Source organism: Macaca nemestrina, chromosome 14 (genome assembly GCF_043159975.1).
Source record: "Macaca nemestrina isolate mMacNem1 chromosome 14, mMacNem.hap1, whole genome shotgun sequence".
Lineage (NCBI taxonomy): Eukaryota > Metazoa > Chordata > Mammalia > Primates > Cercopithecidae > Macaca > Macaca nemestrina.
Genome location: NC_092138.1, coordinates 117,969,992 through 117,991,570, shown reverse-complemented (window position 1 = coordinate 117,991,570; position 21,579 = coordinate 117,969,992). Strand labels below are relative to the sequence as shown.

Sequence of the window (21,579 nt, the reverse complement as noted above, 5' to 3'; positions counted from 1 at the left end):
GAACTGGGCACTGGGAGGGTGACCCCCAATGGGAGGCACCGATGGGTGGCCCAGGGGCTTCCACAGGCTCCGCCCAGTCCAAGGGTGGCAGACAAAGGCTGACAGAGCTGGGGGGCACCTCTGAGCCCTCTTGTCCCAGACTGGGAGGGGAGTCTTGTCTCTTCCTTTGCTTGGCAGGCCTGAGGACCCCATGGGCTGATTCCAGGTCACCCCCATTGCAGACCGGCCAAGGCAGTGCCTGGCAAACCACCTTCCCTTTGGGGCTCAGGCGTCAGCCCTGGTGCCCATCACTGCCACACAGATGGTAGGCTCAGAAGCCAGAGCCCCTTGTCCTGCTTCAGGAGTGAGACAAACGACTTACCCAGTAACAGGACCAGGGCGGGCAGCAGGTGGCTGGGCAGAGGCATGGTTGGGCAGAGGAAGCAGGGCCAGTGCGGCCACACAGGGTGCCTGGGAAGTTCTGTGCGGTTATGAGCCTGCACTGGCCCCACGCGCTGACTCTGCTGTTTAAGTGGAGGGCCCCTCGGCCTGGCCCCACCCAGTGCTGACGGTGCCAAGCATAGGCTGGGATAGCGGCCCCAGGAGGGGGCCTCTGACCCAGGGTCAGCTCCCACCTGCTCGGCTCCCTCAGACACAAGGTCAGGCCCTTCCACCCTGCCCTGCCCTGCCTGGTGGAGGGAAGTTCCCACTGGAATGGGGAGGGACCCAGGCACCCCACTAGGACTCTGCTCGGCAGTGTGGGGTGGGCAGAGGCCACCGTGGCCTCTCACTGTGCCTTTGGCACTAGCCTGGTGGTCAGGACTCAACCAGTCCAGTAGCTGCAGGAGTCCAGCATGTGCACCAGAGCCGGTCCCTGTGGTCGCAGCTGTGGGGCACCTGCCTCTGAAGGATCACCCCCTCATTCATTCACCCTGAGCATCCAGGTGCCATCTGGTGCCAGGCACAGGGTCCCTAGGAGCCCAGAAACTTCTGGTCCTCATGAAACAGACCCACACTTGGGGCAGGGCTCTTTGAGGCTGGGGAAGGAGTGTGGCATTTGGAGCCAGGCCGTTTGTGATTTCCCACGGTGTGACCTCGGAGCTTGTGTCACTGAGCCTCGGTGTCCCGGTCTGTAAAATGTGGTCACGACAGTGCCTGTCTGGAGAGGCTGGCCGGAGGACCAGTGAGCTGACAAAGGTGGGGATGCTCTGTGTACAACCAGCCCTGGCCCCCAGGGTGCCCCTGCACCACCCCACGGAGTGCCACTGTGTCTGGGGCTTCCCAGGGCAAGGCCTGAACCCATGCTGTGCCCACAGCCCTGCCGGGTGCAGGAGGGACCTGGGAGAGGCCCCCAGAGTCAACGTGAACCTGCAGGGTAGGTGCAGCTGTGGGACCTGACCCTGGATACTGGCAGGCCCCATGGGGTTAGTCATGGAAGGAGCCTGCAGGCCAAGCCTCAGGGCAGACGGCAGACAGGACACTGGGGAGCCCTTGGATGGGTTCACAGGAGGGAGCACTGGTGGGTGCCCCAGGTCTTGGCCAGCCGAGGGATCAGGCCTGACTCCAAGATGCCCTGGAGGACAGTGACCGTGGGAAGAGCAATCAGGCCATCACCAGGGCCCCCTTATCAGACCCCAAAGGGCTGAGTGTGCACGGCCACTCCCTGGGGCCACTCCTGTGCTCCCCCACCCACCTGCTTTAGTTAGGGGTCTGGGGGGCCCTGGAGGTGGTGACGCACGGTGCGGAAGCCAAGGACAGAGTTCAGAGACTGGGAGGCGTGGCAACACGTTTAATTCTGTGGTCAAGCTAGCCTGTCTGCAAAGCCTGGCAGACGGCAGGTCACCAGGGGCTGCCGCAGAAGCAGGCAGGGCCAGCCCCGAAAGGGGTGCAGGCAAAGGCGGGGGCTCTGACATGGCTGCTGGAGGTAGCAGGCCCCAGGCTGGGAGTGCTCAGTAGCCATCGTTAGCCCAGGTAACCTCGTAGTCGGGGGTACTTGGCTTTGATTTTCTCAGTTGAAATGGCGTGCTGGGCAGGACCATAGGCCTGGAGAGAGAAGACGCCTGCTGGCACCACCTGGACCCTTCGACCCCGTGCCCTGGTTCTGGGCATCCAGCCACCAGCCACACCAGAAGCAAGTGTGGGAAAGGGACAGACAGTGCCTGGGGGTGCCAAACCCACCATCCCGACCGCCCTTGGGGGCTCCCCTGGGGAGAGGCGACCTCCACAGGCAAGCAAACCTTGAGGGTGGATCCTGGGGCTTGAGGCACCCAGAGGGACGCACGTGGCTCTCATCTGCTGGTGGTTTTTGTGAAGAGCACGGGCGGGGACTCTGAACTCCACCCAGGTACTGACTGCCTCTGGGGGCCCAGGGCGCAAAGTGCTGGAGGACAGCTAGAGCCCAGCAAGGCCTCCCGGGGCAGGGAGAGGGAACGGCAGGCCATGTCTGGGAGTCTCCCTCCCGCCCCTCAGGTCTGGCATGTGCTCCATGGGGGAATGCAGGAACACAACTGGCCCTGGAAGGAGGGCTCTGCCGCCCACCCTGGGAGAACCCCGGGAAGCCTGCGTGCTCATCTGGGGCCACGGGTCAGGGCAGCAGACTCAGGTGGGCCTCGAAGCTGGAACCGGGGCCTCCAGCAGGGCGGGACGGGGCTGCGGCTCACCATGGAGTAGCCGTACACGTGAATCTTCTTGTCCTGGCTCTGGTGGGAGATGCGCCCGCCGCCCAGACACTCACAGTCACAGCCCTGCTTCTGCATGTCGCCCGACACTTTGTCGTAGATGTCCGCTGGGATGGGAGGGCGACCTCAGGACGTGCCCTGGCCGCCCTTGGAGGCCGCGGGAGGAACTCCCGGCCGAAGAGGTCTAAAATCCCAGCTCTGAACAGCCTCTTCCCCAGAGGAGACGAAGCCCCTTGAGGCTGGGACAGGGATGAATGAGAGGAGGGTGGAACCGGGGCGAGCTCGGGGACTGGGAGACTGTCGTGAGGCGGGGGGTGTCAGGCCGGGTCACGCCTTTCCCGCCCAGGACCTGAGCCTGGCTCAAACCTAGCAGGGGCAGGGCTGGGAGCAGAACGCAGTCGGTGGCCCGCAGCACCCACCCCGGCCCGCCAAGCCCCGCCCCCGCCTCGCCAGCCCCGCCCCTCGCACGCCGGCAGGCCCCGCCCTCACCATGGTACTCGGCCCACTTGTAGCCGCGCACGATCTCCTTGCTCTCCGCAGCCGGAGCGCCGGAGCGCGGAGCCGAGTGGACTCGGATCAGCACATACTTGAAGACGCCGTCGGAGTCGATGTCCACATCAGGAATGTGAGCGAGGTCCGCCGCCGCCATGTTCTTCGTCCCGGAGGCCCCTCCTCCCACCCGAACCGGGGACCGCTTGTACTGCGGAAGGCGGGCTCTGGGAAAGCGGCGACCAATCCCGTCGGGGAATGCTGCCCAAGACCCAGCGCCTCAGCCAATTGTACCGCCGACCGAGGCACGCGCTAACCAATCGCAATCCAGTTCCTTGCCGCCTTGCGGCCCTGTCAGCCCCACTAGCCCCACTTAAAGGAAACGTGGAACCGGGAATGGGGGGTGATTAAATCCAGCCAACGGAAAAGTTCCTCTCCAGCGGGGTCCGGTGGCACCCTTGGAGCGGGGCAGTTAGGCGGCCCGCGAAGCTGGGGCAAGGAGGGAGGCCTGAGGGACGTCCCAGCCCTGATCTCCCGTCCCGCATGTAGTCCGAAGACCACCCTCCCCGTGGCCCCCACCGCCCGAAGGCCTCCCCCTCCCCCTTCCACCGCCCGAAGGCCTCCCCCTCCCCCCCCTCCACCGTCCGAAGGCCTCCCCCTCCCCCCCTCCACCGTCCGAAGGCCTCCCCCTCCCCCCTTCCACCGCCCGAAGGCCTCCCCCTCCCCCTTCCACCGCCCGAAGGCCTCCCCCTCCCCCCTCCATCGCCCGAAGGCTTCCCCCTCTCCCCTCTCCATTGCCCGAAGGCCTCCTCCCCCAGCCTCCATCGCCCGAAGGCCTCCCCCTCCCCTCTCCATTGCCCGAAGGCCTCCTCCCCCAGCCTCCATCGCCCGAAGGCTTCCCCCCTCCCCTCTCCATTGCCCGAAGGCCTCCTCCCCCCAGCCTCCACCGCCCGAAGGCCTCCCCCTCCCCTCTCCATTGCCCGAAGGCCTCCCCCCCCAGCCTCCATCGCCCGAAGGCCTCCCCCCTCCCCTCTCCATTGCCCGAAGGCCTCCTCCCCCAGCCTCCATCGCCCGAAGGCCTGCCCCTCTCCCCTCTCTATCGCCCGAAGGCCTCCCCCCCCCCCCTCCACCGCCCGAAGGCCTCCCCCTCTCCCCTCTCCACCGCCCGAAGGCCTCCTCCCTCCAGCCCCCACCGCCCGAAGGCCTCCCCCTCCCCCCTCCAAAGCCCGAAGCCCTCCCCCTCTCCCCTCCATCGCCCGAAGGCCTCCCCCTCCCCTCTCCATCGCCCGAAGGCCTCCCCCTCCCCTCTCCATCGCCCGAAGGCCTCCCCCTCCCCTCTCCATCGCCCGAAGGCCTCCCCCTCCCCCCTCTCCATCGCCCGAAGTCGTCCTCCTCTCAGCCTCCATCGCCCGAAGGCCTCCCCCTCCCCTCTCCATCGCCCGAAGGCCTCCCCCTCCCCTCTCCATCGCCCGAAGGCCTCCCCCTCCCCTCTCCACCGCCCGAAGGCCTCCCCCTCTCCCCTCTCCATCGCCCGAAGTCGTCCTCCTCTCAGCCTCCATCGCCCGAAGGCCTCCCCCTCCCCTCTCCATGGCCCGAAGGCCTCCCCCTCCTCCCTCCACCGCCCGAACGCCTCCCTCTCTCCCCTCTCCACCGCCCGAACGCCTCCGTCCCCAACCCCGCTACCCGCACAAGGAGGCAACAGCAGCCACTACATTCAAGTTCTATTTTACTTGGTTCGAAAGCTCTTGCCTCCTGGAAATTATTTCGGTCCAGGGGCGTTCCTGGCCGGCCCTCTGGGGTGGGGCCGAATGCAGAGGCCCTGGGGCAGGGGGCGCGGGGCGCGGCGGCGGGTGGGCAAGCGGGACGCCTGGCCGGTGCAGACGCGCGGGGACGAGGTGGGCGCGCCGGGTGCGGGAGCGGGGGCGGGGGTGCCCAGTTTCTCTCACTTGGTGTCCCCTTCCCTGGCTTCGAAGTAGGGCTAGGGACTCCAGGAGGGCCCTTGCGTTTGGCCTCCACCCCTCTCCCAGACACCCCACCCTCCAGAGAGCCCCGGGCGCGGACCAGCGTGCGCTTGGGGGGCAGGTGGAGGCCAGGCCCCCGGGCTTGCCCCTCCACGCCCGCAGGACGGAGTGCGGCCAGAGCGGGTGTGCGGGGACCTCTCGGGACAGGTCAAGCCCCTTCGGGTGGGTTTCTGTGCTTACCGACTAGCTCGCTCCCTCACCTGCTCGCACCACGCTTTCCCCTCCAGGCTCCCACCTGAGAACGCCCCCTGTCCCTTGGTCCTTCCTCTCCTAGCCAGGTGTCAGCTCTGGCCAGGCCGACATGCTCTGCTTCCCCTGCCCAAGTCCCGTGCCCTTTCGGCTGGGAGACTCGCATATCGGCCTGAAGACCTCCCTGCGGCTTTTCCCAGCTCCTGCAGGGCCCAGACTGCAGCGACTGGAGGCGAGGGGACGGCAGGGCGCGTGGCGTGGTCGGCGTAACGGATCCGACTAGCGGGAACGCACCGCGCACCCTCAGCCCTGCCCACTGCCTCGCCGGGACGCGCTCGTGCACACCGACGCGCGAAGGTCGACCAGGGTGTTCTCCAGAGAGGAGGCACCCCAGCTGCGGGAGGCGGGGCGGGGCGTGTTTAAAGTGACAGACTGGGCTTTGGTTACGTCGGGCTTCCGGACGAGGGGAAACCGGAGTCGGGGAGGCTCCAGCGAGAGCCCCGCGGATCGACGGGGACCGGATCTGTACGGGTGGGGTCTGTGCAGTAGTGACCCCTCCGAGTGAAGGCAGAGCTGGGCGGTCCTCAGGCCCACCCCGCCTCCCAGCGGGGAGCACCGAGGGCGAGGACCGGCTTCTTCTGGGGATCCTCGAGGGCGAGCTGGGAGAGGGAGGAGACCCGGGAGAAGGGAGAGGAGTTACTGGGGGTGGGAAGGCGAAGAGACCGTGAGGAACACTACAGGGGCGGAGGGCAGGGGGGTGGAGGCCTGGGCGGAGCTGGGGGCAGTACTGAGCGGAGCTTGGAGGGCCAGGGAATTAGTGGCGGGCCTAGGAGAAGCCGGGGTGGGGCCCTGGCGGGGCTCGGGGAAGGCCCTGGGTGGGCCGGGCGGGGCCTGAGTGGGCAGGGCAGGGTTCGGGCCAGCGCCTGAGCTGGGCCTGGTGGGCCCCGCGCCTCACATGATGTCGTCCAGCAGGTTGGCGCTGGCCACCCAGTCCAGCGCGCGCGGCTCGGAGGCGGCCATGATCATGCACATGAAGGGGCGGCCGGTGCGCCGGTCCGTGGGGTAGATGGTGGTGGGCGTGAAGCGCCTGTTGGCCTCGACGAACTCGCAAAGCTGCTCGTAGACGCGCGGGAACTCGTGGCGGAGGAAGACGCCGCGCAGCCGCAGCTCGCGCTGGATGTGGATGAAGGCCACCTCGCGCGCGCGCCGGCCCGCCTCGCCGTCCTGATCCAGGCCCGCCGTGCCAGGCGGCGGCGTCAGGATCAGCGTCTCCATGTCGGGCTCGCGGCTCCGCGCCGGGGGCGGCCGCGCGGGGCTGCCGGCCGCCAGCGCTACCTTGGCGAACTTGCGCACTGTCGGCCCGTGGCTGCGTGGCGCGGGCGCGGGCAGGGCGGGTGTCCCCGGGGGCGCGGCGCTGGGTCCCACGGCCACGGATACGCTGAGCAGGAAGCACTCTGCCGGCTCGTAGAGGCGCCCAGCAGCCGCCAGCTCGCGGGCGTAGCTGCCCAGGGGCGCCGCGTGTGTGGCCAGCTCACGCAGCGATAGGTAGGTGGGGGACAGCAGCAGCCCCTCCAGGCCAAAGCGCAGGAAGTTGTCGGCGGAGCCTGGACTTGGGAAGCCCAGGAAGAGCACGCCGCGGCCGCGCGACAGGAAGCCGACACGCGCGATGCGCGAGAAGGCGCGGTGTACCGGGCCGCTGTCGCGGCAAAACTGCAGCACGTGGCGGCACACGCTGCCCACGCGGCCGTACACGCAGCGCGCCTTGTGGGCGTCCCAGTCCTCGCGGCGGCACAGGCGCGAGCAGTAGTAGGTGTAGCAGCTGTGGCAGGACTTGAAATAGAGGCAGGCGTTGAACATGGTCTCCGTGCGCCGGCAGCGCGCATTGGAGCAGGTCATCAGGTCGTCCTCGTCGGCGCTGGGCTCGGGGGACGCGTCGGCCGCCTCTCCCCGGGCCGCGGGCTCCTCGGCGCTGCCGGCCGAGGCGGGGGGCGAGCGTGGCGGCGCCAGCGCGGGGGCCCCAGAGCCCGCGGGCCGCGAGTCCAGCAGTCGGCGCAGCTGGGGGCCCAGGCAGTCGGCCGCGGGCTCTGAGGCCTGGCCGGCGGGGGGCCGCGAGTCGATGACTAGGTCCGTAATGAGCTCGTCTAGCTGCTCTAGGCTGCGCTGGCGGCCAGGGGTGGGGCCCTCGGGGGCCGCGTGGGGAGGTGGCCGCGTGCGGCCCCCGGGCAACTCCCAGGCCCTGGCGCTCGGGCGCTCGGTGGCGCGCAGGTCGTTGTCGGTGATGGTGATCTCGGGCGTCACGTACCAGTTGCGGCCCAGGCCCTCGCCCGCGCGGCCCTTCTCCGTCAGCGACGTCTCGGACAGGGACAGTGCGGCGTAGCGTCTGGGCGAGGTGGACAGGTTCACGACGACGGGCGGGCGACGGCCTTCCGGGGACACGCCTCGCGGCTCCTGCACTTCGCGCCCCAGCAGGTTCTCGTAGCTGCGGCCGCGGCCCAGCGGGTCTTCTCGGCGCGGCCCCGGTGCCAGAATGTTGTCCCAGGAGCGCGAGTAGTGGCGGCTGTCGGTGACCAGCCGGGGCGGACTGGTGCCGGTGCCGCCGTGCCAGGAGGCGAGCAACGGGTCGGGGTCAGAGGGCGGCGCCACTTGCAGGGTGCGGTAGGGTCGCGGGCCCCAGTCCGCCCAGGCCGCGCTGCTGCGCGGGTGCGGGTACGTCCTAGCCAGGACGTCGCGCTCGCGGTAGCGTCCGAAGTCCTCCGTGTAAAAGGGGCGGGCGGTGGAGTGGGTCCGGGGCTCCTCGGAGACATAGCGGGGCCCGTAGGGCAGGCCGTAGGCTCGGGGAGCCTCACCATAGTAGGAGCGGGAGGGCGGTTCCTGGATTGGGAAGGTGCGCACCTCTCCTGCGTAGTAGCCGCCCATGCGCCTTGGACTGGGCCCTGGGAACTCCTCTGACCGGTAGGGCCTGGGGCAGTAGGCATCGAAGGTTGGGCCGGGGCTGGCCGCAAAGCTGCCCCGGAAGCCTTCGGGCTCCTCTGTGTAGAAGAACTGGGTGGGGCCCGGCGGGGTGGCGAAGGGCAGACTGCGGCGCTCAGCGTAGTCCCGGGGCCCAGGCAGGGGCCCGTCGCAGTAGAGCGCCCGGGGGTCCGCACAGTATAAGTCGCTGGGCGTCGGGGTGCGCGACAGCGCCATGTGGCGGGGCCCTGGTACCGTGAGGCCGTGGAACTGCGGGGTGGGGCGGGCCCAGGGCGCGGCCTCGGCGGGCCCGCAGGACCGCGAGCCCCGGGCGGCGTGCTGGAGCACTGCGTCGTCCGGCTTGATGTCCAGGCGGCAGCGCACGTGGGGTGCGGGACCCGCGGGTGGCTCGGGAGGTGCGCAGCGGCCGCCGGCGGCACACAGGGGCGCCATGCGGCCGGGGCCGCCCCGCTGCGGCTGCAACTTGATGGGGTGCAGCTCATTGGCGAGGGCGCGGAGCGCCGGGTACGCGGGCTCCCGGCGCGGCGATGCCTCGGCCCGTGCCGCACGCTGGGCCTCCCGCCCTCGGCGAGGCAACACCGGCGGCGAGGCGGGCGCGGGCGTCAGGCCCGGGGGCGCGCGGGGCGCGCTCTTGGAGCGGGCGCGGCGGCGTGGCTCGGCCTCGCGGGTCCGGGCGCGCGGCACAGCGGACTCCGGGGGCGGTGGCTCCGGCAGGGTCTCCATGGCCGGCCCGTCCAGCGCCTCTAGGAAGTCGAAGCTGCGGCAGTGGCGCTTGTTGAAAGGCGCGGGCTCAGCAGGCCGGGCCACGGATTGCTCACATGGCCGGCGCCTGGATGCGGGTCCCGGGGCCGCCACCTTGATGTCTTGGTACACAGTTGACACCAGCAGGTCCGGAGGGTCCGTACGGGTCATCTTAAAAGAGGTCCCCAGGGCTGGCGGCTCCAGCTCACACTGCCTTGCGGGGCTTTTGCCCTGGGGGGGAGACGCGGGTCAGGGCGGCCCCCTCCGCAGCCCAGGCCCCGCTACTCCCCCACGCTGGCCCGGCTTACCTGGGGCGCAGCGGGCGGAGTAGCCCTGGCTGCAGGCCTGGGCCGAGAATGCGGGCGCTTCCTCCATGCCGGGGTCAGAAGCACCTGCGGGAGGAACCCAGCTGTCCAGGCGCCCAGGTCCTGCCCCTCCCCCGTCCTCTCCCGGCGATGGGGCGGGCGGGCCAGAAAGGCTTAGCCGTGGCTGTGGTTCCCGCGGCGGGAGCTCCTGCGTGAAGCTCCAGGGCCTCCCCTCCCCCGACTAGTGACGGCGGGGCCGGCTCGGGTGGACCCCTTTCCGGGTGGGGTAAGGGAGTGGGGGCGTGGTCCTGGGGGCTGCGCCCTCTGGTGTCCGCAGCTGGAAGGACGGGGCGCATTTGGGCCTTATTTATAGGTGTTGCCCCACGAGACATTAGTGACTGTACCCCCGTCACAGCGCCCACCGCAGAGCGACCCCTCCGATCGCGCACAGTCGAAGGCGAGTCGCTGGGTCTCAGCCTTAGCTAGCTCTGCACCAAGCGGGTGACACCAACCACCCCACCTGCTGGCCAGGCCGAGCACAGAGCCCCTCCCCCAGCACTGCAAGGACCCACGCCTAGGTGCCCTCAACTTCCCGTGAGCTCCAGGCCAGAAAAAAGCCCCCAGAGAGCATACCTGGGCCCTAACTCTCCCTTTCCTTTGCCGACACCTCTTCTGACCCCAAGTATCTTTGGGTGGTTGAAGCAAGGCCCCAGCTTTGTGTAAACGCACAGGACACCCCCCCTAGGGTGTGCACGGCAGTCCCAAGTCATCGAGCCATGAGCTCGTGGCAGCCCCTGTCCCCTGAGCTGCGCACCAGGCCCGGAAGCTGCCCACTGGGGGTGGGCAGGGCGGAGGGTGGGGGAAGACCCACTGCTTTGCAGGAGAGAGCCCTCCCCACTTTGCTGAGAAGGTTCCATGGAAACCTGTGTTTCTTAGGCCCCCACGCTGCAGGCTGGCCAGGGTTCAGATGTGGACTGCCAGCCCCTCTGTGGTCCCAGAGCCAGCTGGGGGGTGCGTCAGAGAGTGGCCACAGGCCTGGCCTCTGCACATCCAACACCTGGTCTGGAGGGGTCTACCCCAGAGTGAGCCGGGGGAAGCGGGTACCTAGCCAGGCCCCTCGCGCGGCAGAACCTCAGGTGGATGGGCCTCTCGGGGTCTGGCTGGGTCCCCCCTCTGTGTCCCAGGTGCGCAGGGGCTTCCTGCTGGCAGGGCTGTTTTTCTGGGTCAGGGCCACAAGTCCCAGGTCTTGTCCCCATCCCAGCCTCCCGCCCACCCCATCTCCCCCCTCCACCCCACCCGTGGCAGGACTGTCCACCCTCCTGCTCCCTCTTTCATGCTAAGCTCAAGGCCAGGCCGGAATCCAGCTGGATGACAGGGTGTGAGGCTCCACCCCAGGGAGGTGACAGTGGGCTTTGCTGGCTGAAGCTGTGGGTGACACCCTCTCCCGTGGGGATGGGGGTGGGGTCGGCCCCCTCGTGGGCCCAGGGCCTTCTGGAGCCCACCGAGATGGCTGGAGGCCTTCCCCACCTCCCAGCCCTGCTCTGGCTGGGAGCGGCCCTTCAAGGGATACAGCCGGTGTTGCCTGGGGGCGGGGACTCCCCATCCTTGCGGCCGCCCTAAGGCAGCCTCCCCCGCCCATGACAGTGACACACTCAGCAACTCGGCCCCCAGCCCCTTACCTGGGTGCTGCTCCGGCTGTGCCCCGGTGGGCTGTGCCACCCCCAGGTCGGCTCCTGTGTGTCCCCGGCACTGCTGCGTCCCCGGCACCGGCAGAAGCTTCCAGGCAGCAGCGCGGATCCTGGCCTGGCTGCTCAGTGCTGCCCCCAATGGCAGCTGAAAGAGCTGTACTTAAAGGGGCCGCGCCCAGTGGGGGCTGCACCGTGGAGCTGGGGATCGTGACTGCACAGGCTCCAATTTGGGGCTGTGCGGAGCACAGGGTCCCTGCAGCATCCCCAAGACGCAGACCTCAGCGTCTAAACAGGAGCCCTGTGGCCCGGAGCAGCCTGCCAGGCCCGCCAGTGTCACCCCCACACACTTGCCTGAGAGGAGGGGCCCAAGCCCTGGCCTGGGCTGCAGAGATTGGTTAGGGCCATCTTGGAATTTGCATCTCCTGTTGGGCGAGGCAGGGGCAGATGGGCTTCTCCCTGCCCCACTGGCCTTTCCCCAGGCCCTATCTGCTTTGAGGCTGCCAGTGCCAAAATCTCGGTGGGTACCTGGGGCCAGATGGCCCCTACAGCCTCCTGTGTCCCCAGGATGCCATCCTCTCTGGGTGAGGCCACTCCTGCATCCGGTGTCTCTGCCAGCCTGGGAAGGCCTGCACGTGACCTACCGTACCTGCCTGGTAATGTCCTCGTCCCACTCTGCCAGCCCCTCCCCAAGGCATTGGGCCTGGAAACGTTCTAGGTTGGCAGAGGAGTGGGTAGCTGATGCCCTTGGCTCCGAAGGGCAGGACCTACGCCATTCTGCGTTGTTCAAAGCAGGGCCCACTGAAACCCCAACATAGCTGTCCATGGTGTGATCCTGGCAAGTTCACGTACTGTTGACCCATTCCACACCAGGGGAACCTCTGAAGCCGACCCTGACCTCATGGGCTGTGGGCTCAGGGGCCAGGCTCCTAAGCTTGCTGTGGGCCACAGCACCTGTTCAGGGACCACAGTGACTGCCTCGCACCCTGGGGTCACAAAGCTCCCAGGCACAGGAGCCTCCAGCTTGGCCATCCCCTCCCCTTCACTGGCGCACTCTTCCTGCCCGCCCTGCAGGGTTCTCATGGCAACAGTAGCTGTGGGGGTGGAGGCTGGGCGCTGCTGACAGCTGGAGGGGGCAGGGGCCTGAAGGGGGGGCAGTGCCGCAGGCGGCTGCCTGGGAGCCGTGCAGACTGGACTTCCACTGCATGGGGCTGCAGACCCCCAAGCGTGCTGGCTGCAGCTGCTGAGCCCTGGCACAGGTGGGCTGGGATGTACCCAGGGTGTGGCCAGGGTTGGTGGGATGTCCTCACAGCATTGCTGGGCAGCCTCCTGCCTCAGAGGACTTCCCTGACAACCCATGGCAGCCTGGGCCCGAGGCAGCGGGAGCAGGTGCAGGGAGAAGAACAGACACACGCAGAGTGAAACAGGAGTGCTTTATGGTCTGAGTGGAGGGTTTGGGAGGCGTGCCTCCCAGCTCCCGCCTGTGGGCTCACCTGAGCGGGGGCGCAGCTGAGGCCGCTGTGGGAAACAGCCCCCATCCCCAGGAGAGGCCCTGCATGCTGCCTTCGGTCTCTCGCCAGCCGTGCCTAGCGTGGGGCCTGGGCTGCCCTTTAGGGTGGGTCTGCACACCCGTGTTCAGGCCTCCCAGCCGGAAGCGGAGCCATAGGCATGCTGCGGCCCTGGGTGAGCGTGGAGGGCAAGCAGGTGCCGGGGCAGCGTGCACCCCGCAGCCAAGCGGCCCCTGCCCAGCCTCTGTAAACAGACCCTCATGCCCCTGGGCCTCAGTCACATCCCTGAGAAACACTGGGGACTGGCGGCTCTGCCCCGAGAGGGCCAGGGTGTCCACCGAGCCTGGCCAAAGCCAGCTGTCCCCTCCCTCCTTGCAGAGCAGGCTCACACCGGGTCTGGAGGCCCAGTCCGGGGACACCAACGCCCAGCCTCTTCCAGCTCAGAAGCGCACACGGCAGCCACCGGGCAGCGGCAAAGGCGATGGTGCAGAGGCAAATGCCTCCCCAGGCAGTGACAGGCACGCCCCCCACCCCAGGGCGGCCACTGCCTAGGTTGGCCTAGAGCTCCTCATAATCGCCACCCCCAGGGTGGCGGCCGCCTGGGGCCCCGCCCCCCAGGAAAGCCTCCAGCTCATCAGCAGCCGTCCTCTCCCTGCTGCGTGGGGGCCGCTGCTGCCGCCGCCGCCGCTCCTCCTTGCCCTCCTCCTTGTCCTTGCTCTTCTTATGTTTGCTCTTCTTCTTGGCAGCCTTTTCTTCCTGCTGAGGAGCACAAGGAGGGGGGCGCCATGGAGTCACAGGAGGCCAGAGCCCCAGTCCCAGGACCACACACCGCCCAGCCCTGGCCTGTCAGGAAGGGGAGTAGCTGGTACCTCTTTGCCTTTCTTTTTCTTCTTCTTCTCCTTAGAGGGGGTTTTGCCCTCCTTACCTGCACAGACAGGACAGACAGTGGCTCAAACACAAAGCAGTGAGCCCCAGCCCTCCGGGAGGCCCTGCTGATGGACAGGACCACACTCCTGCAGGGGGCTGCCAGGAGCATGGCACTGCCTCCTGGACTCAGGAAAGGCCCCCGGCCAGTGGCCAGCAGCTGGGAGGAGGCCCACGTTCTACCCAGACTCCAGCAGGCTGACCGCACTCCGCTGCCCCCGCCCACCTTCCTCGCTGCTCTCCTTGGGCCCAGCCTCCTCCAGCCCCAGCCCGAAGAGGTCCGAGTCATTCTTCAGTCTGAAGGTGGGGAGAGGGAGCTTGGGGGGCGGGGGCGGCTGAGCAAGGGCCTCGTCCTCGTCAGTCACATCGGAGGGGTCATCTCGCACGGGAAACTCATCCTGCAGCAGGGAGAGCAGCTGGTCAGGCCGTCGTCCCTCCCACACCCTCAGGGGTTGTGGGGTCTCAAACCCAGCCGGAAGGCCCAAGTGTGGGGACATAAGACGCCTCTTTCAGAAGCCTCCTCCCACTGCACCCACCCACTGAGAGGCTCTGGCCTCCTGGCTGACCTCTGCCCGGGGAGGACCCGTCTTACCACCCTGCGCTGTGTGTCTGACGCCTCGCTCTCAAAGTCGGGGTCATCCATGACAAAGGACAGCATCTGTGCAGCGATGGGCCCCTCGGGGTCACTCTCGGATGAGGATGCCTGCTCACCCTTCCCCGGCTCAATCTCAGCAGGGGGCCTGGTGCTGCTGTGCTTTTCCGGACCTGTGCGAACAGAGGCACCGCCTGGCCGGGGCGGTGCTGCGGCCCTCGTGGGAGCTGCCCCCCTCCGTGGCTTTGAAGCTGGTGTGGAGGACCTTTGTGGACAAGCAGAGGGTCAGTCAGGGTCCTCCGGAGGTGTCCTGAGCTGCCCCACCCCGGTCTCCAGGCCACACCCCTGGGGACACCTGCCCTTACCACTTGGTCTCTGGCTCTGAGCACTGCTGGGGAGCCGGGGCAGGGCCTTTTGGGGGATCCACCACTTCTGCTTCCTCCTCACTTGAAAGAGTGATGTTCTGACTGGGGACGGGACCAGCGGGTGGTGGGGAACTCCCACGTGGCTGGTCTTCGAGGTCCACATCGTCCTGGAACCCTGCCACCATCGGGTTGCTGCCCAGGGCCTCCGCATCACTGCAAAGCAGGGGGCAAAGTGGTCAGAGGCCACAGGGTAGGGATGGCCGGCCGGGCTCACAGGCCTTGGTTCCAGGCACCCTGGTACCCGGCACACCCTGGCCGTGGGGCCACCCCGCCCCAGGTGCTGTGTTCTAGGGGAAGCCTCCTCGTGGCTGTCACAGGGCTGCTGAGAAAGGGGTCAGCGGCTCAAGGTCGGACACAGTGTTGCCCTGTGGTCGGTCCATGGGCGAAGGATGTGGGGCCGCGCAGGTGGGCGCTCATGGAGGAGGCGGGCCCAGCTCAGGGCCACCAGGCTTTCCATCCTTTGTGTATTTCTGGAGGAAGCTGCCGCCCCACAGCAATGAGTGAGGCTGAGGTGCTGAGGCCACCGGGGGTGGAGTATGTCCAATGGAGTCCACACCTGGGACCAAACACAGGGCTTTGCTGCAGGCAGAGTTCCGGGAAACTTGGCAGAGTGGTGGGAGAGGGGCTGGCAGACAGATGGGGAGGCAGCTCTAGCTTCCAGCTCTAGGACCTGCAGGAAGCTGCCCCCAGCTCTGCAGCACCCGGGCCCTGGCCCTGCGGAGACAACATCTGGTGGCCTGAACCTCCTGTATCACCTGGAGTGGCCTTGCCAGTGGCCTCCGTGTGGAATCTGCCCACAGAAGACTCCAAGGTGCCCCTGTCCTCTCCAGGGTGTGGGCAGAGCAGGTGGCCAGGCCTTTCTGATGTCTGGAAGCCCCGTCTAAGCTCTTCCCTCATCTGCTCCAGCCACAGATCTGCTCTGTCCTCAGTCAACAGAGACCAGCCAGCCGGGCACCCCTTCTGCACCCCCAGGAAGCCAACCCCACCTGCTGCTCGGGCGCCCTAGAGGCTGGGGGCAATGGGAGAGGAGGTCCAGGCCCACCCCTCACCTGTCGCTGTCCTGCTGGGCAGCCTTGGCCCCCACCTTCTTCTCGTCCCTGGCGGGGGTCGCATCTTCCAGGAAGCTGCGGTCCAGGCGGTCGTCGGGAACAAAGTCCTCCACACTCTGCACTGCTGCTGGGGCCTCGGCGGCCAGGACTGGCTCTGTAAACAGTGATGCCGGGTCCTCTCCTCAGCACCAGAACCCTCACTGCACCCAACCCCAAGCCAGGCCCACCAGGGACGTGCCCACGGGACTGGGACAAGCAGGAAGAAGTACGGAGCGCTCCGAGACCCAGAGCCCCACCTGTGAGGGCGTGAGGGACCGGGACCACTTTGGGAGGGGCAGCTCCAGGGCCTACCTGGAGGTGGAGGGGCTGCCTCGGCGGCAGGTGACGTCCCAAACAGCCTCGAGATGATGCTGCGCCGCGGGGCGGGGGCTGAGGGGCACGCAGGTGGCGGCAGGGCCTCTGAGGGTGGTGCAGGGGGCACAGAGGATGGTGGGGCGGCACTGAGGGGCAGCTGTGGGGCGGGCTGGGGTGTGCTGGGGCTGGAGCTCCCCGTGGACACAGCGCCTGGAGGCACCACCGGTGACTGGGAGCCCGAGGATGGGCTCTGCCCGTTGGCCACCAGTGGGGATGCATGGCCGCGGCTGCGAGCCTCCATCATCTCCAGGAAGCTGGAAGGCAGAAGGCAGGTGAGAAGCCTGGCTCCCCCGCCTCTCACTGGGGCCCGCAGGTGACGGGGGGCTCTCTGCTGCTGCGGATAGGGCAGGGAAGAGCCGCCGTGTTCTGGGCCATCATCCCCACCCACTGCCAAGAGCAGCAGCGCTGGCCAGGCGGGGGCTCACGCCTGTCATCCGAGCACTGTGGGAGGCCCAGGCGGGCAGATCACAAGGTCAGGAAATAAGACCGTCCTGGCTAACACAGTGAAACCCCGTCTCTACTAAAAATACAAAAAAATTAGCCGGGCATGGTGGTGGGCGCCTGTAGCCTCAGCTAGTCGGGAGGCTGAGGCAGGAGAATGGAGTGAACCTGGGAGGCGGAGCTTGCAGTGAGCCGAGATCACGCCACTGCACTCCGGCCTGGGCAACACAGCACGACCCTGTCTCAGAAAAAAAGAGCAGCAGCCCCGAAGGGCGGGGACAGCAGGCACCAGCATGCCTGTGTTCAGCTCCCCGGAAAGTCATTTCGGATCTGTTCTGAGGCACAGCCTTTGGGGGCTCCATGCAGAGGTGGCCAGACGGCAGCAAGTGGACCTTCCCGTGAGGGGGGATTCTGGGAAGAGGAGGGGCTGGGGCTTGGTGGAGCACGTGCGGCCATCGCAGCATCCAGCTGGCCCAACTCTCAGTCCCAGGAAATGCCAGGATTGGTTCAACAGAGAAGCGCCCATGCCGGGGGGTCCATTCTGGGAGCCAGAAGCCATGGGTCCCTCTCCAGGCATCAGACTGCCTTCCCTCTCAGTCTCTTGCTGTGTCTCAACCAACAGCCAGATCCGAGGTGACCCACAGGGCTCTCCCTCTGGAAACAGAGACCTGCTGGGGGGCCTCAGGAGGGTCGCTGATTCCGCGGTCCCTGCCTGGGGAGGCACCAGGGGAGGCACCAAGCCCCCAGCTGTGCAGGAGCCTGAGGCAGAGAATGGCCAGCTGTCCCACTGCCCGCAACCCCCGGGGCTGCGCGTGCTGCCCAGGCCCACTCAGGAGGATGCTCTGAGCCGCCCTCTGCTATCAAGGACCAGAGACCTTCATGTCCTGGTCCGTATGCCTCTTCAGCACAGGGAGCTTCCCAAAGTCAAGGAGCTGACCAGAAAGCACACCCCACACTGGCATCAACGTGGGAAGCTAAGCCCCTGACGGGCAGGCAGCCCCAGCACGACTCCACCAGCATCAGCACCTGGCCATGGTCAGCGGTGCTCAGAGCGGCAGGCACGGCATGACCTGCACGAGGAGTCTATGCCAGGTGTGACTGAGGGGGCTGCTGAGGGCAGTGCCAACCTGAGCCCTCCTCCACCTGTGCCCCAAGAGAACTAATTTACCCCAAACGGGAGGGCACTCCAAATGGGTTCCTCTCCTTGGTGCAGCCCATGGCCCAGCACCACGGCCGCGCCTGCAGCCCCCACACTGACCCCGCGGGTGGACGCAGCCACATACATGCCGTAGTTCTGGTCCTCCGTCTCCTGCTGCACCGACAGCTCCTCCAGTGTGGCGTCCATGTCCAGCTGGTTTGTCTCCAGCTGCCGCAGCAGCGTCTCCCTCTGCAGAAGGGGAGCACACAGGCCTGAGCAGGGGCCCTTCCTGCTGCGACTGCCCCAGCCCGACAGCAGCTGAGTGCATGGGGGACGCCTCCTGCTGACTAAACCAGGAGATGCTGCAGGGACGGGTGCTCAGTAACTCATGGAGCTCTGGGCTGGGCCTCACTGGAACCACAGAAGCCCACATGATTCCTCTGCAGCGACCGGCACAACACCTACAGGCTGCCAGCATGGCTTAGGGGACAGCTCTGCCACAGGCATAAACCTCAAAGCACCCCACCCACACGCACCTCCAAGAGTGAAGAAGCCTCACCTTCACCTGGAAAACAAAGCCTCTCTGCTCCCCGCCGTGCACACCTCTGGTGGCAGGACACAGCCCCGGCCACGCATCGCCACCGTCCCCACACCCACAGGCAGCTGGCTCTGGAGCAAACCACTGCCCTCCTGGCCTGGAGCCCCAGGCTGGTCTGAGGCCGGTCCATGTCACTGCTCACTTTAGATTCAAATTAAATACAAACGCCAGAGCCTCACGAACCCCTGATCTCAGGTGAGCCACTGCGCCTGGCCCCTTCTCTCTTTTTTTAATAGAGATGGGGTCTCGCTATGTTGCCTAGACTGGTTTCGAATTCCTGAGCTCAAGCGATCCTCCCACCGTGGCCTCTGCTGAAATTACAGGCCTCAGCTACCTGCCTGGCCTCTTTTTTTTTTTTTTAAATCAGCTTTTTCAGGTTGAAGAGATTTTTTTTTTTTTTTAGAACAGGGTCTTGCTATATTTATTGCCCAGGCAGATCTTGAACTCCTGGGCTCAAGCTATCCTCCCACCTCTACCTCCCTAAGAGCTGAGATTATAGGCGTGAGCCACCATGCCCAGCCTGGAGGGGTTTTTAAAATAAAAATGTGGGCCGGGCGCGGTGGCTCACGCCGGCAATCCCAGCACGTTGGGAGGCCGAGACAGGCGGATCACGAGATCAGGAGATCGAGACCATCCTGGCTAACCCGGTGAAACCCCGTTTCTACTAAAAATACAAAAAACTAGCCAGGTGCAGTGGCAGGCGCCTGTAGTCACAGCTACTCGGGAGGCTGAGGCAGGAGAATGACGGGAACCCGGGAGGCGGAGCTTGCAGTGAGCCGAGATCGCACCACTGCACTCCAGCCTGGGTGACAGAGCGAGACTGTCTCAAAAAAATAAAAATAAAAATAAAAAAATTAAAATAAATAAAAACGTGAGGCCGGGCGCGGTGGCTCACACCTGTAATCCCAGCACTTTGGGAGGCCAAGGCGGGCAGATCATGAGGTCAAGAGATCGAGACCATCCTGGCCAATATGGCGAAACCCCATCTCTACTAAAAATACAAAAATTAACCAGGTGTGGTGGCACGTGCCTGTAATCCCAGCTACTTGGGAGGCTGAGGCAGAAGAATCGCTTGAACCCAGGAGGCGGAGGTTGCAGTGAGGTGAGGTCGCACCACTGCACTCCAGCCTAAGTGACAGACTGAGACTCCATCTCCCACCCCCCAAAAAAAGGATATTAAAGTCAGTAAGGTCGCCGAAAATGGCTACAACAACAACAAAATGTGATTTTAACCAAATGTGTGAACTCTGGATCCTACTCTGGATACTGACTAAATACCTGATGATCTGAAGAACTCTTTGAAATCTTTGGAAATTTTAGTTTTTAAATTTGTTATTGTGGCTTATCTCCAAGAAAAACCTGTGACTTTAATGTGAGATATTACATTAGGTACTATGGTCAGGTTAAAAAAAACAGAACGGATTTTTTAGAGATGTGTTTGAAATATTTTTAGGTGACACAAAGGCCTGAAATTTGCTTCCAGGCCATCCAGGGGCAAGACAAAGAGGAAATGGGGGTCCCGCTGCTGAGACGGGTGAGGACATTAGATCTGCTTGAGCACATCCATAGCAAAAGGAGAGTGACACACAGCTCAGCCCTACGCTTCCAGCTCAAGACTGTCCAGGGCCCCGTGCTCTCCCTGGGAGGCTCTGGAAGCGTTTGGAGGGTAAACCATCAGGGAATGGAGCAGCGAGCAGTGGGGAGCTCTCCAAGGAGTAACCAACCCAGTGATGAGGGGACGGCTCTGCAGGAAGGACGGGCCTCCCCAGGAGTGCCGGCACGGCACAAGTCTGACTGCCGGCCTTCCTTCCCACCGAAACGTCCCCAGCAGCAGTCCCAGCCTGTAGGCGTCCTCACTTCTTCTGACACCAGGAGGACAGCACAGCCCCTTCCCTGGGCAAGGCTGACATCCTTCTGGAGAAAGACCAAGGCTGCTACAGCTGCGGCTGGGCCCCAGGTCCCCCAGACCCAGTCAGGGCAGCCCAGGGCGAGGAGGTTCAAGCCTCGTCGTTTGCTGGGCTCCTTTGCAGCCACAGCTGGCCTGGCCCCTTGTTTCTACAAGGGAAGTTGAGTTTAGTCCACAGACCAAAGTTGGTTCCCTGGTTTTGACACAAGCACCAGGGAAATGTGAGATGTGAAGAGCGAGTACCTCGGTGGCTCACGCCTGACATCCCAGCACTTTGGGAGACTGAGGTGGGAGGATTGCCTGAGCCCAGGAGTTTGAGGCTGCAGTGAGCCATGATTGCGCCACTGCACTCCAGCCTGGGTCACACAGCAAGACCTTATCTCAACAAACAAAAGCAACCAGAAACACTGGGGGAAACTGAGCAAGGGGTCTCCGCAGAGGTGGAGGGGCTCCTGGAACTGGGTCTAGCCCTCAGGACCCTGCACCCTCTGCCACCCAGAGCAGGCAGGCGCAGTAGAACGTTGGGCCCTTGCAGGCAGCCAACCTCTGAGCAGGCCCACAGCTTTCTCAGGCATTAGGAGGGAGGCCTGTCCAGGGAGACGCCTGGAAAGAGGTGAGAGACCAGCATCCACTCCACCCCACACGGTGAGTGCTTACCTGAAGCTGCAAAAATGGGATATTGAAGAACTTATGAAGATACTTTAGGCCAAAGCTGTTCTTCATGGAAGACTCAGCGTAGCGGAAGTAGGAGGAACCTGGAGGTCTGCTTTCAGAAAGGAAGAAAGATGCAAGAGAAAGACCCTTGCCCCAGTGCCAAGGACCACCCCTGGGCCCACGGCTGCCGGTCCGCACTGCCCTCCCTCCTCCTGCAGGCTCCTGAGGCCACAGGACCCTGCTGAGCCCTGCTAACCAGCTAAGCTGAGTGCCCTTCTGCAGGTGACCCCCACGGTGCCAGCACCTCACCCCGGCACACAGTTCCCAGCACAGTTCCTGGCAATGCCATTGGGGAGACCCAGGCTTCAGTGAGCCCCACGCCGCGGCGTGACCTGACATCCCCTGGCCCCCGTGCTAACGCTAACCCCTCCCCCGGCCTCTGCCTCAGCACCCTCCCCCACGCACCAGAGCACCGGGCAGGGTCCCTTGGGAGCAGGGCCACTGCACTCACCTGTCCAGGTTGTCGATGAAGTCACGCACGTCGTCCGGCAGGATGACTCGGTGCTCGCCCATGTCCCGGTAGTTCCCCAGCACGCACACTGGCACGTGGGTGGGCACTTTCGGAAGCTCCCGGAGAATATAATTGAAGGTCCTCAGGGAACAGGTGAGGACCTGGCTTAGTTTCAGCTCTGCGATGCCCTGTCCCTCCCTGGGAAGCTACTGTGTGCCCAGGCCCGAGGACGGTGGCTGCTTCTCATTTCCAACATGCCACCCACCGGAAGCAGGCCTCGAGCGTGCAGAGCGAGAAGGAAGTGCCTCGAGGGCCTTCGCACCCCCCCCAGCCTGCAGCCCCCGCCCATCCCTCTCCCTGAG

The 21,579-nt window shown here is 65.7% G+C and overlaps 3 protein-coding genes across 10 annotated transcripts in view; all 3 read right to left on the bottom strand.

The window, feature by feature from the left end:
* Window positions 1-1,753: 1,753 nt before the first annotated feature.
* On the bottom strand, window positions 1,754-3,688 carry LOC139355262 (phosphohistidine phosphatase 1). 4 transcript variants are annotated; one of them, XM_011724819.3, is made up of 4 exons: window positions 3,147-3,688; window positions 2,640-2,764; window positions 2,217-2,274; window positions 1,754-2,022 (listed from the first exon to the last, which is right to left on the bottom strand). In XM_011724819.3, the coding sequence occupies exons 1-4, from the start codon at window positions 3,304-3,306 to the stop codon at window positions 1,988-1,990; spliced, it is 378 nt and encodes a 125-aa protein (XP_011723121.1). In that variant the 5' UTR covers window positions 3,307-3,688; the 3' UTR covers window positions 1,754-1,987. The 4 variants fall into 4 exon arrangements, with proteins under 4 accessions (XP_011723121.1, XP_070934751.1, XP_011723119.2 ...); XM_071078650.1 differs by having other exon boundaries at window positions 2,217-2,271; XM_011724817.3 differs by lacking the exon at window positions 2,217-2,274 and having other exon boundaries at window positions 3,147-3,671.
* A 1,167-nt stretch (window positions 3,689-4,855) lies between these two features.
* On the bottom strand, window positions 4,856-12,344 carry AJM1 (apical junction component 1 homolog). Of its 2 annotated transcripts, XM_011724815.3 has the most exons (3): window positions 11,052-12,344; window positions 9,376-9,459; window positions 4,856-9,298 (listed from the first exon to the last, which is right to left on the bottom strand). In XM_011724815.3, exon 3 carries the CDS (start codon window positions 9,236-9,238, stop codon window positions 6,308-6,310), a length of 2,931 nt encoding a protein of 976 aa, XP_011723117.1. In that variant the 5' UTR covers window positions 9,239-9,298; window positions 9,376-9,459; window positions 11,052-12,344; the 3' UTR covers window positions 4,856-6,307. The 2 variants fall into 2 exon arrangements, with proteins under 2 accessions (XP_011723117.1, XP_011723118.1); XM_011724816.3 differs by lacking the exon at window positions 9,376-9,459.
* Window positions 12,345-12,476: 132 nt separating this feature from the next.
* LOC105471948 (RAB, member RAS oncogene family like 6) overlaps window positions 12,477-21,579 on the bottom strand; it is a 33,106-nt gene continuing 24,003 nt past the window's right edge. For 2 of the 4 annotated variants that reach the window (XM_011724809.3, XM_011724807.3), the window contains 10 exons: window positions 21,218-21,358; window positions 20,710-20,818; window positions 17,694-17,797; window positions 15,907-16,223; window positions 15,556-15,709; window positions 14,447-14,659; window positions 14,082-14,346; window positions 13,716-13,887; window positions 13,435-13,490; window positions 12,477-13,324 (listed from right to left, as the gene is read on the bottom strand). In XM_011724809.3, coding sequence (XP_011723111.2) covers window positions 13,124-13,324; window positions 13,435-13,490; window positions 13,716-13,887; window positions 14,082-14,346; window positions 14,447-14,659; window positions 15,556-15,709; window positions 15,907-16,223; window positions 17,694-17,797; window positions 20,710-20,818; window positions 21,218-21,358 — 1,732 coding nt within the window. In that variant the 3' untranslated portion in view covers window positions 12,477-13,123. The remainder of the gene's footprint in view (window positions 13,325-13,434; window positions 13,491-13,715; window positions 13,888-14,081; window positions 14,347-14,446; window positions 14,660-15,555; window positions 15,710-15,906; window positions 16,224-17,693; window positions 17,798-20,709; window positions 20,819-21,217; window positions 21,359-21,579) is intronic. The other 2 variants (XM_011724811.2, XM_011724808.3) reach the window with 1 other exon arrangement.

Coding starts and splice junctions, on each gene's coding strand:
- AJM1 (XM_011724815.3), bottom strand. CDS start 9,238: ATGACCCGTACGGACCCTCCGGACCTGCTGGTGTCAACTGTGTACCAA.
- LOC139355262 (XM_011724819.3), bottom strand. CDS start 3,306: ATGGCGGCGGCGGACCTCGCTCACATTCCTGATGTGGACATCGACTCC. Junction 2,765..3,146: donor CAAGTGGGCCGAGTACCATG/GTGAGGGCGGGG, acceptor CTCCCATCCCAG/CGGACATCTACGACAAAGTG. Junction 2,023..2,216: donor CCCCAGGATCCACCCTCAAG/GTTTGCTTGCCT, acceptor TTCTCTCTCCAG/GCCTATGGTCCTGCCCAGCA.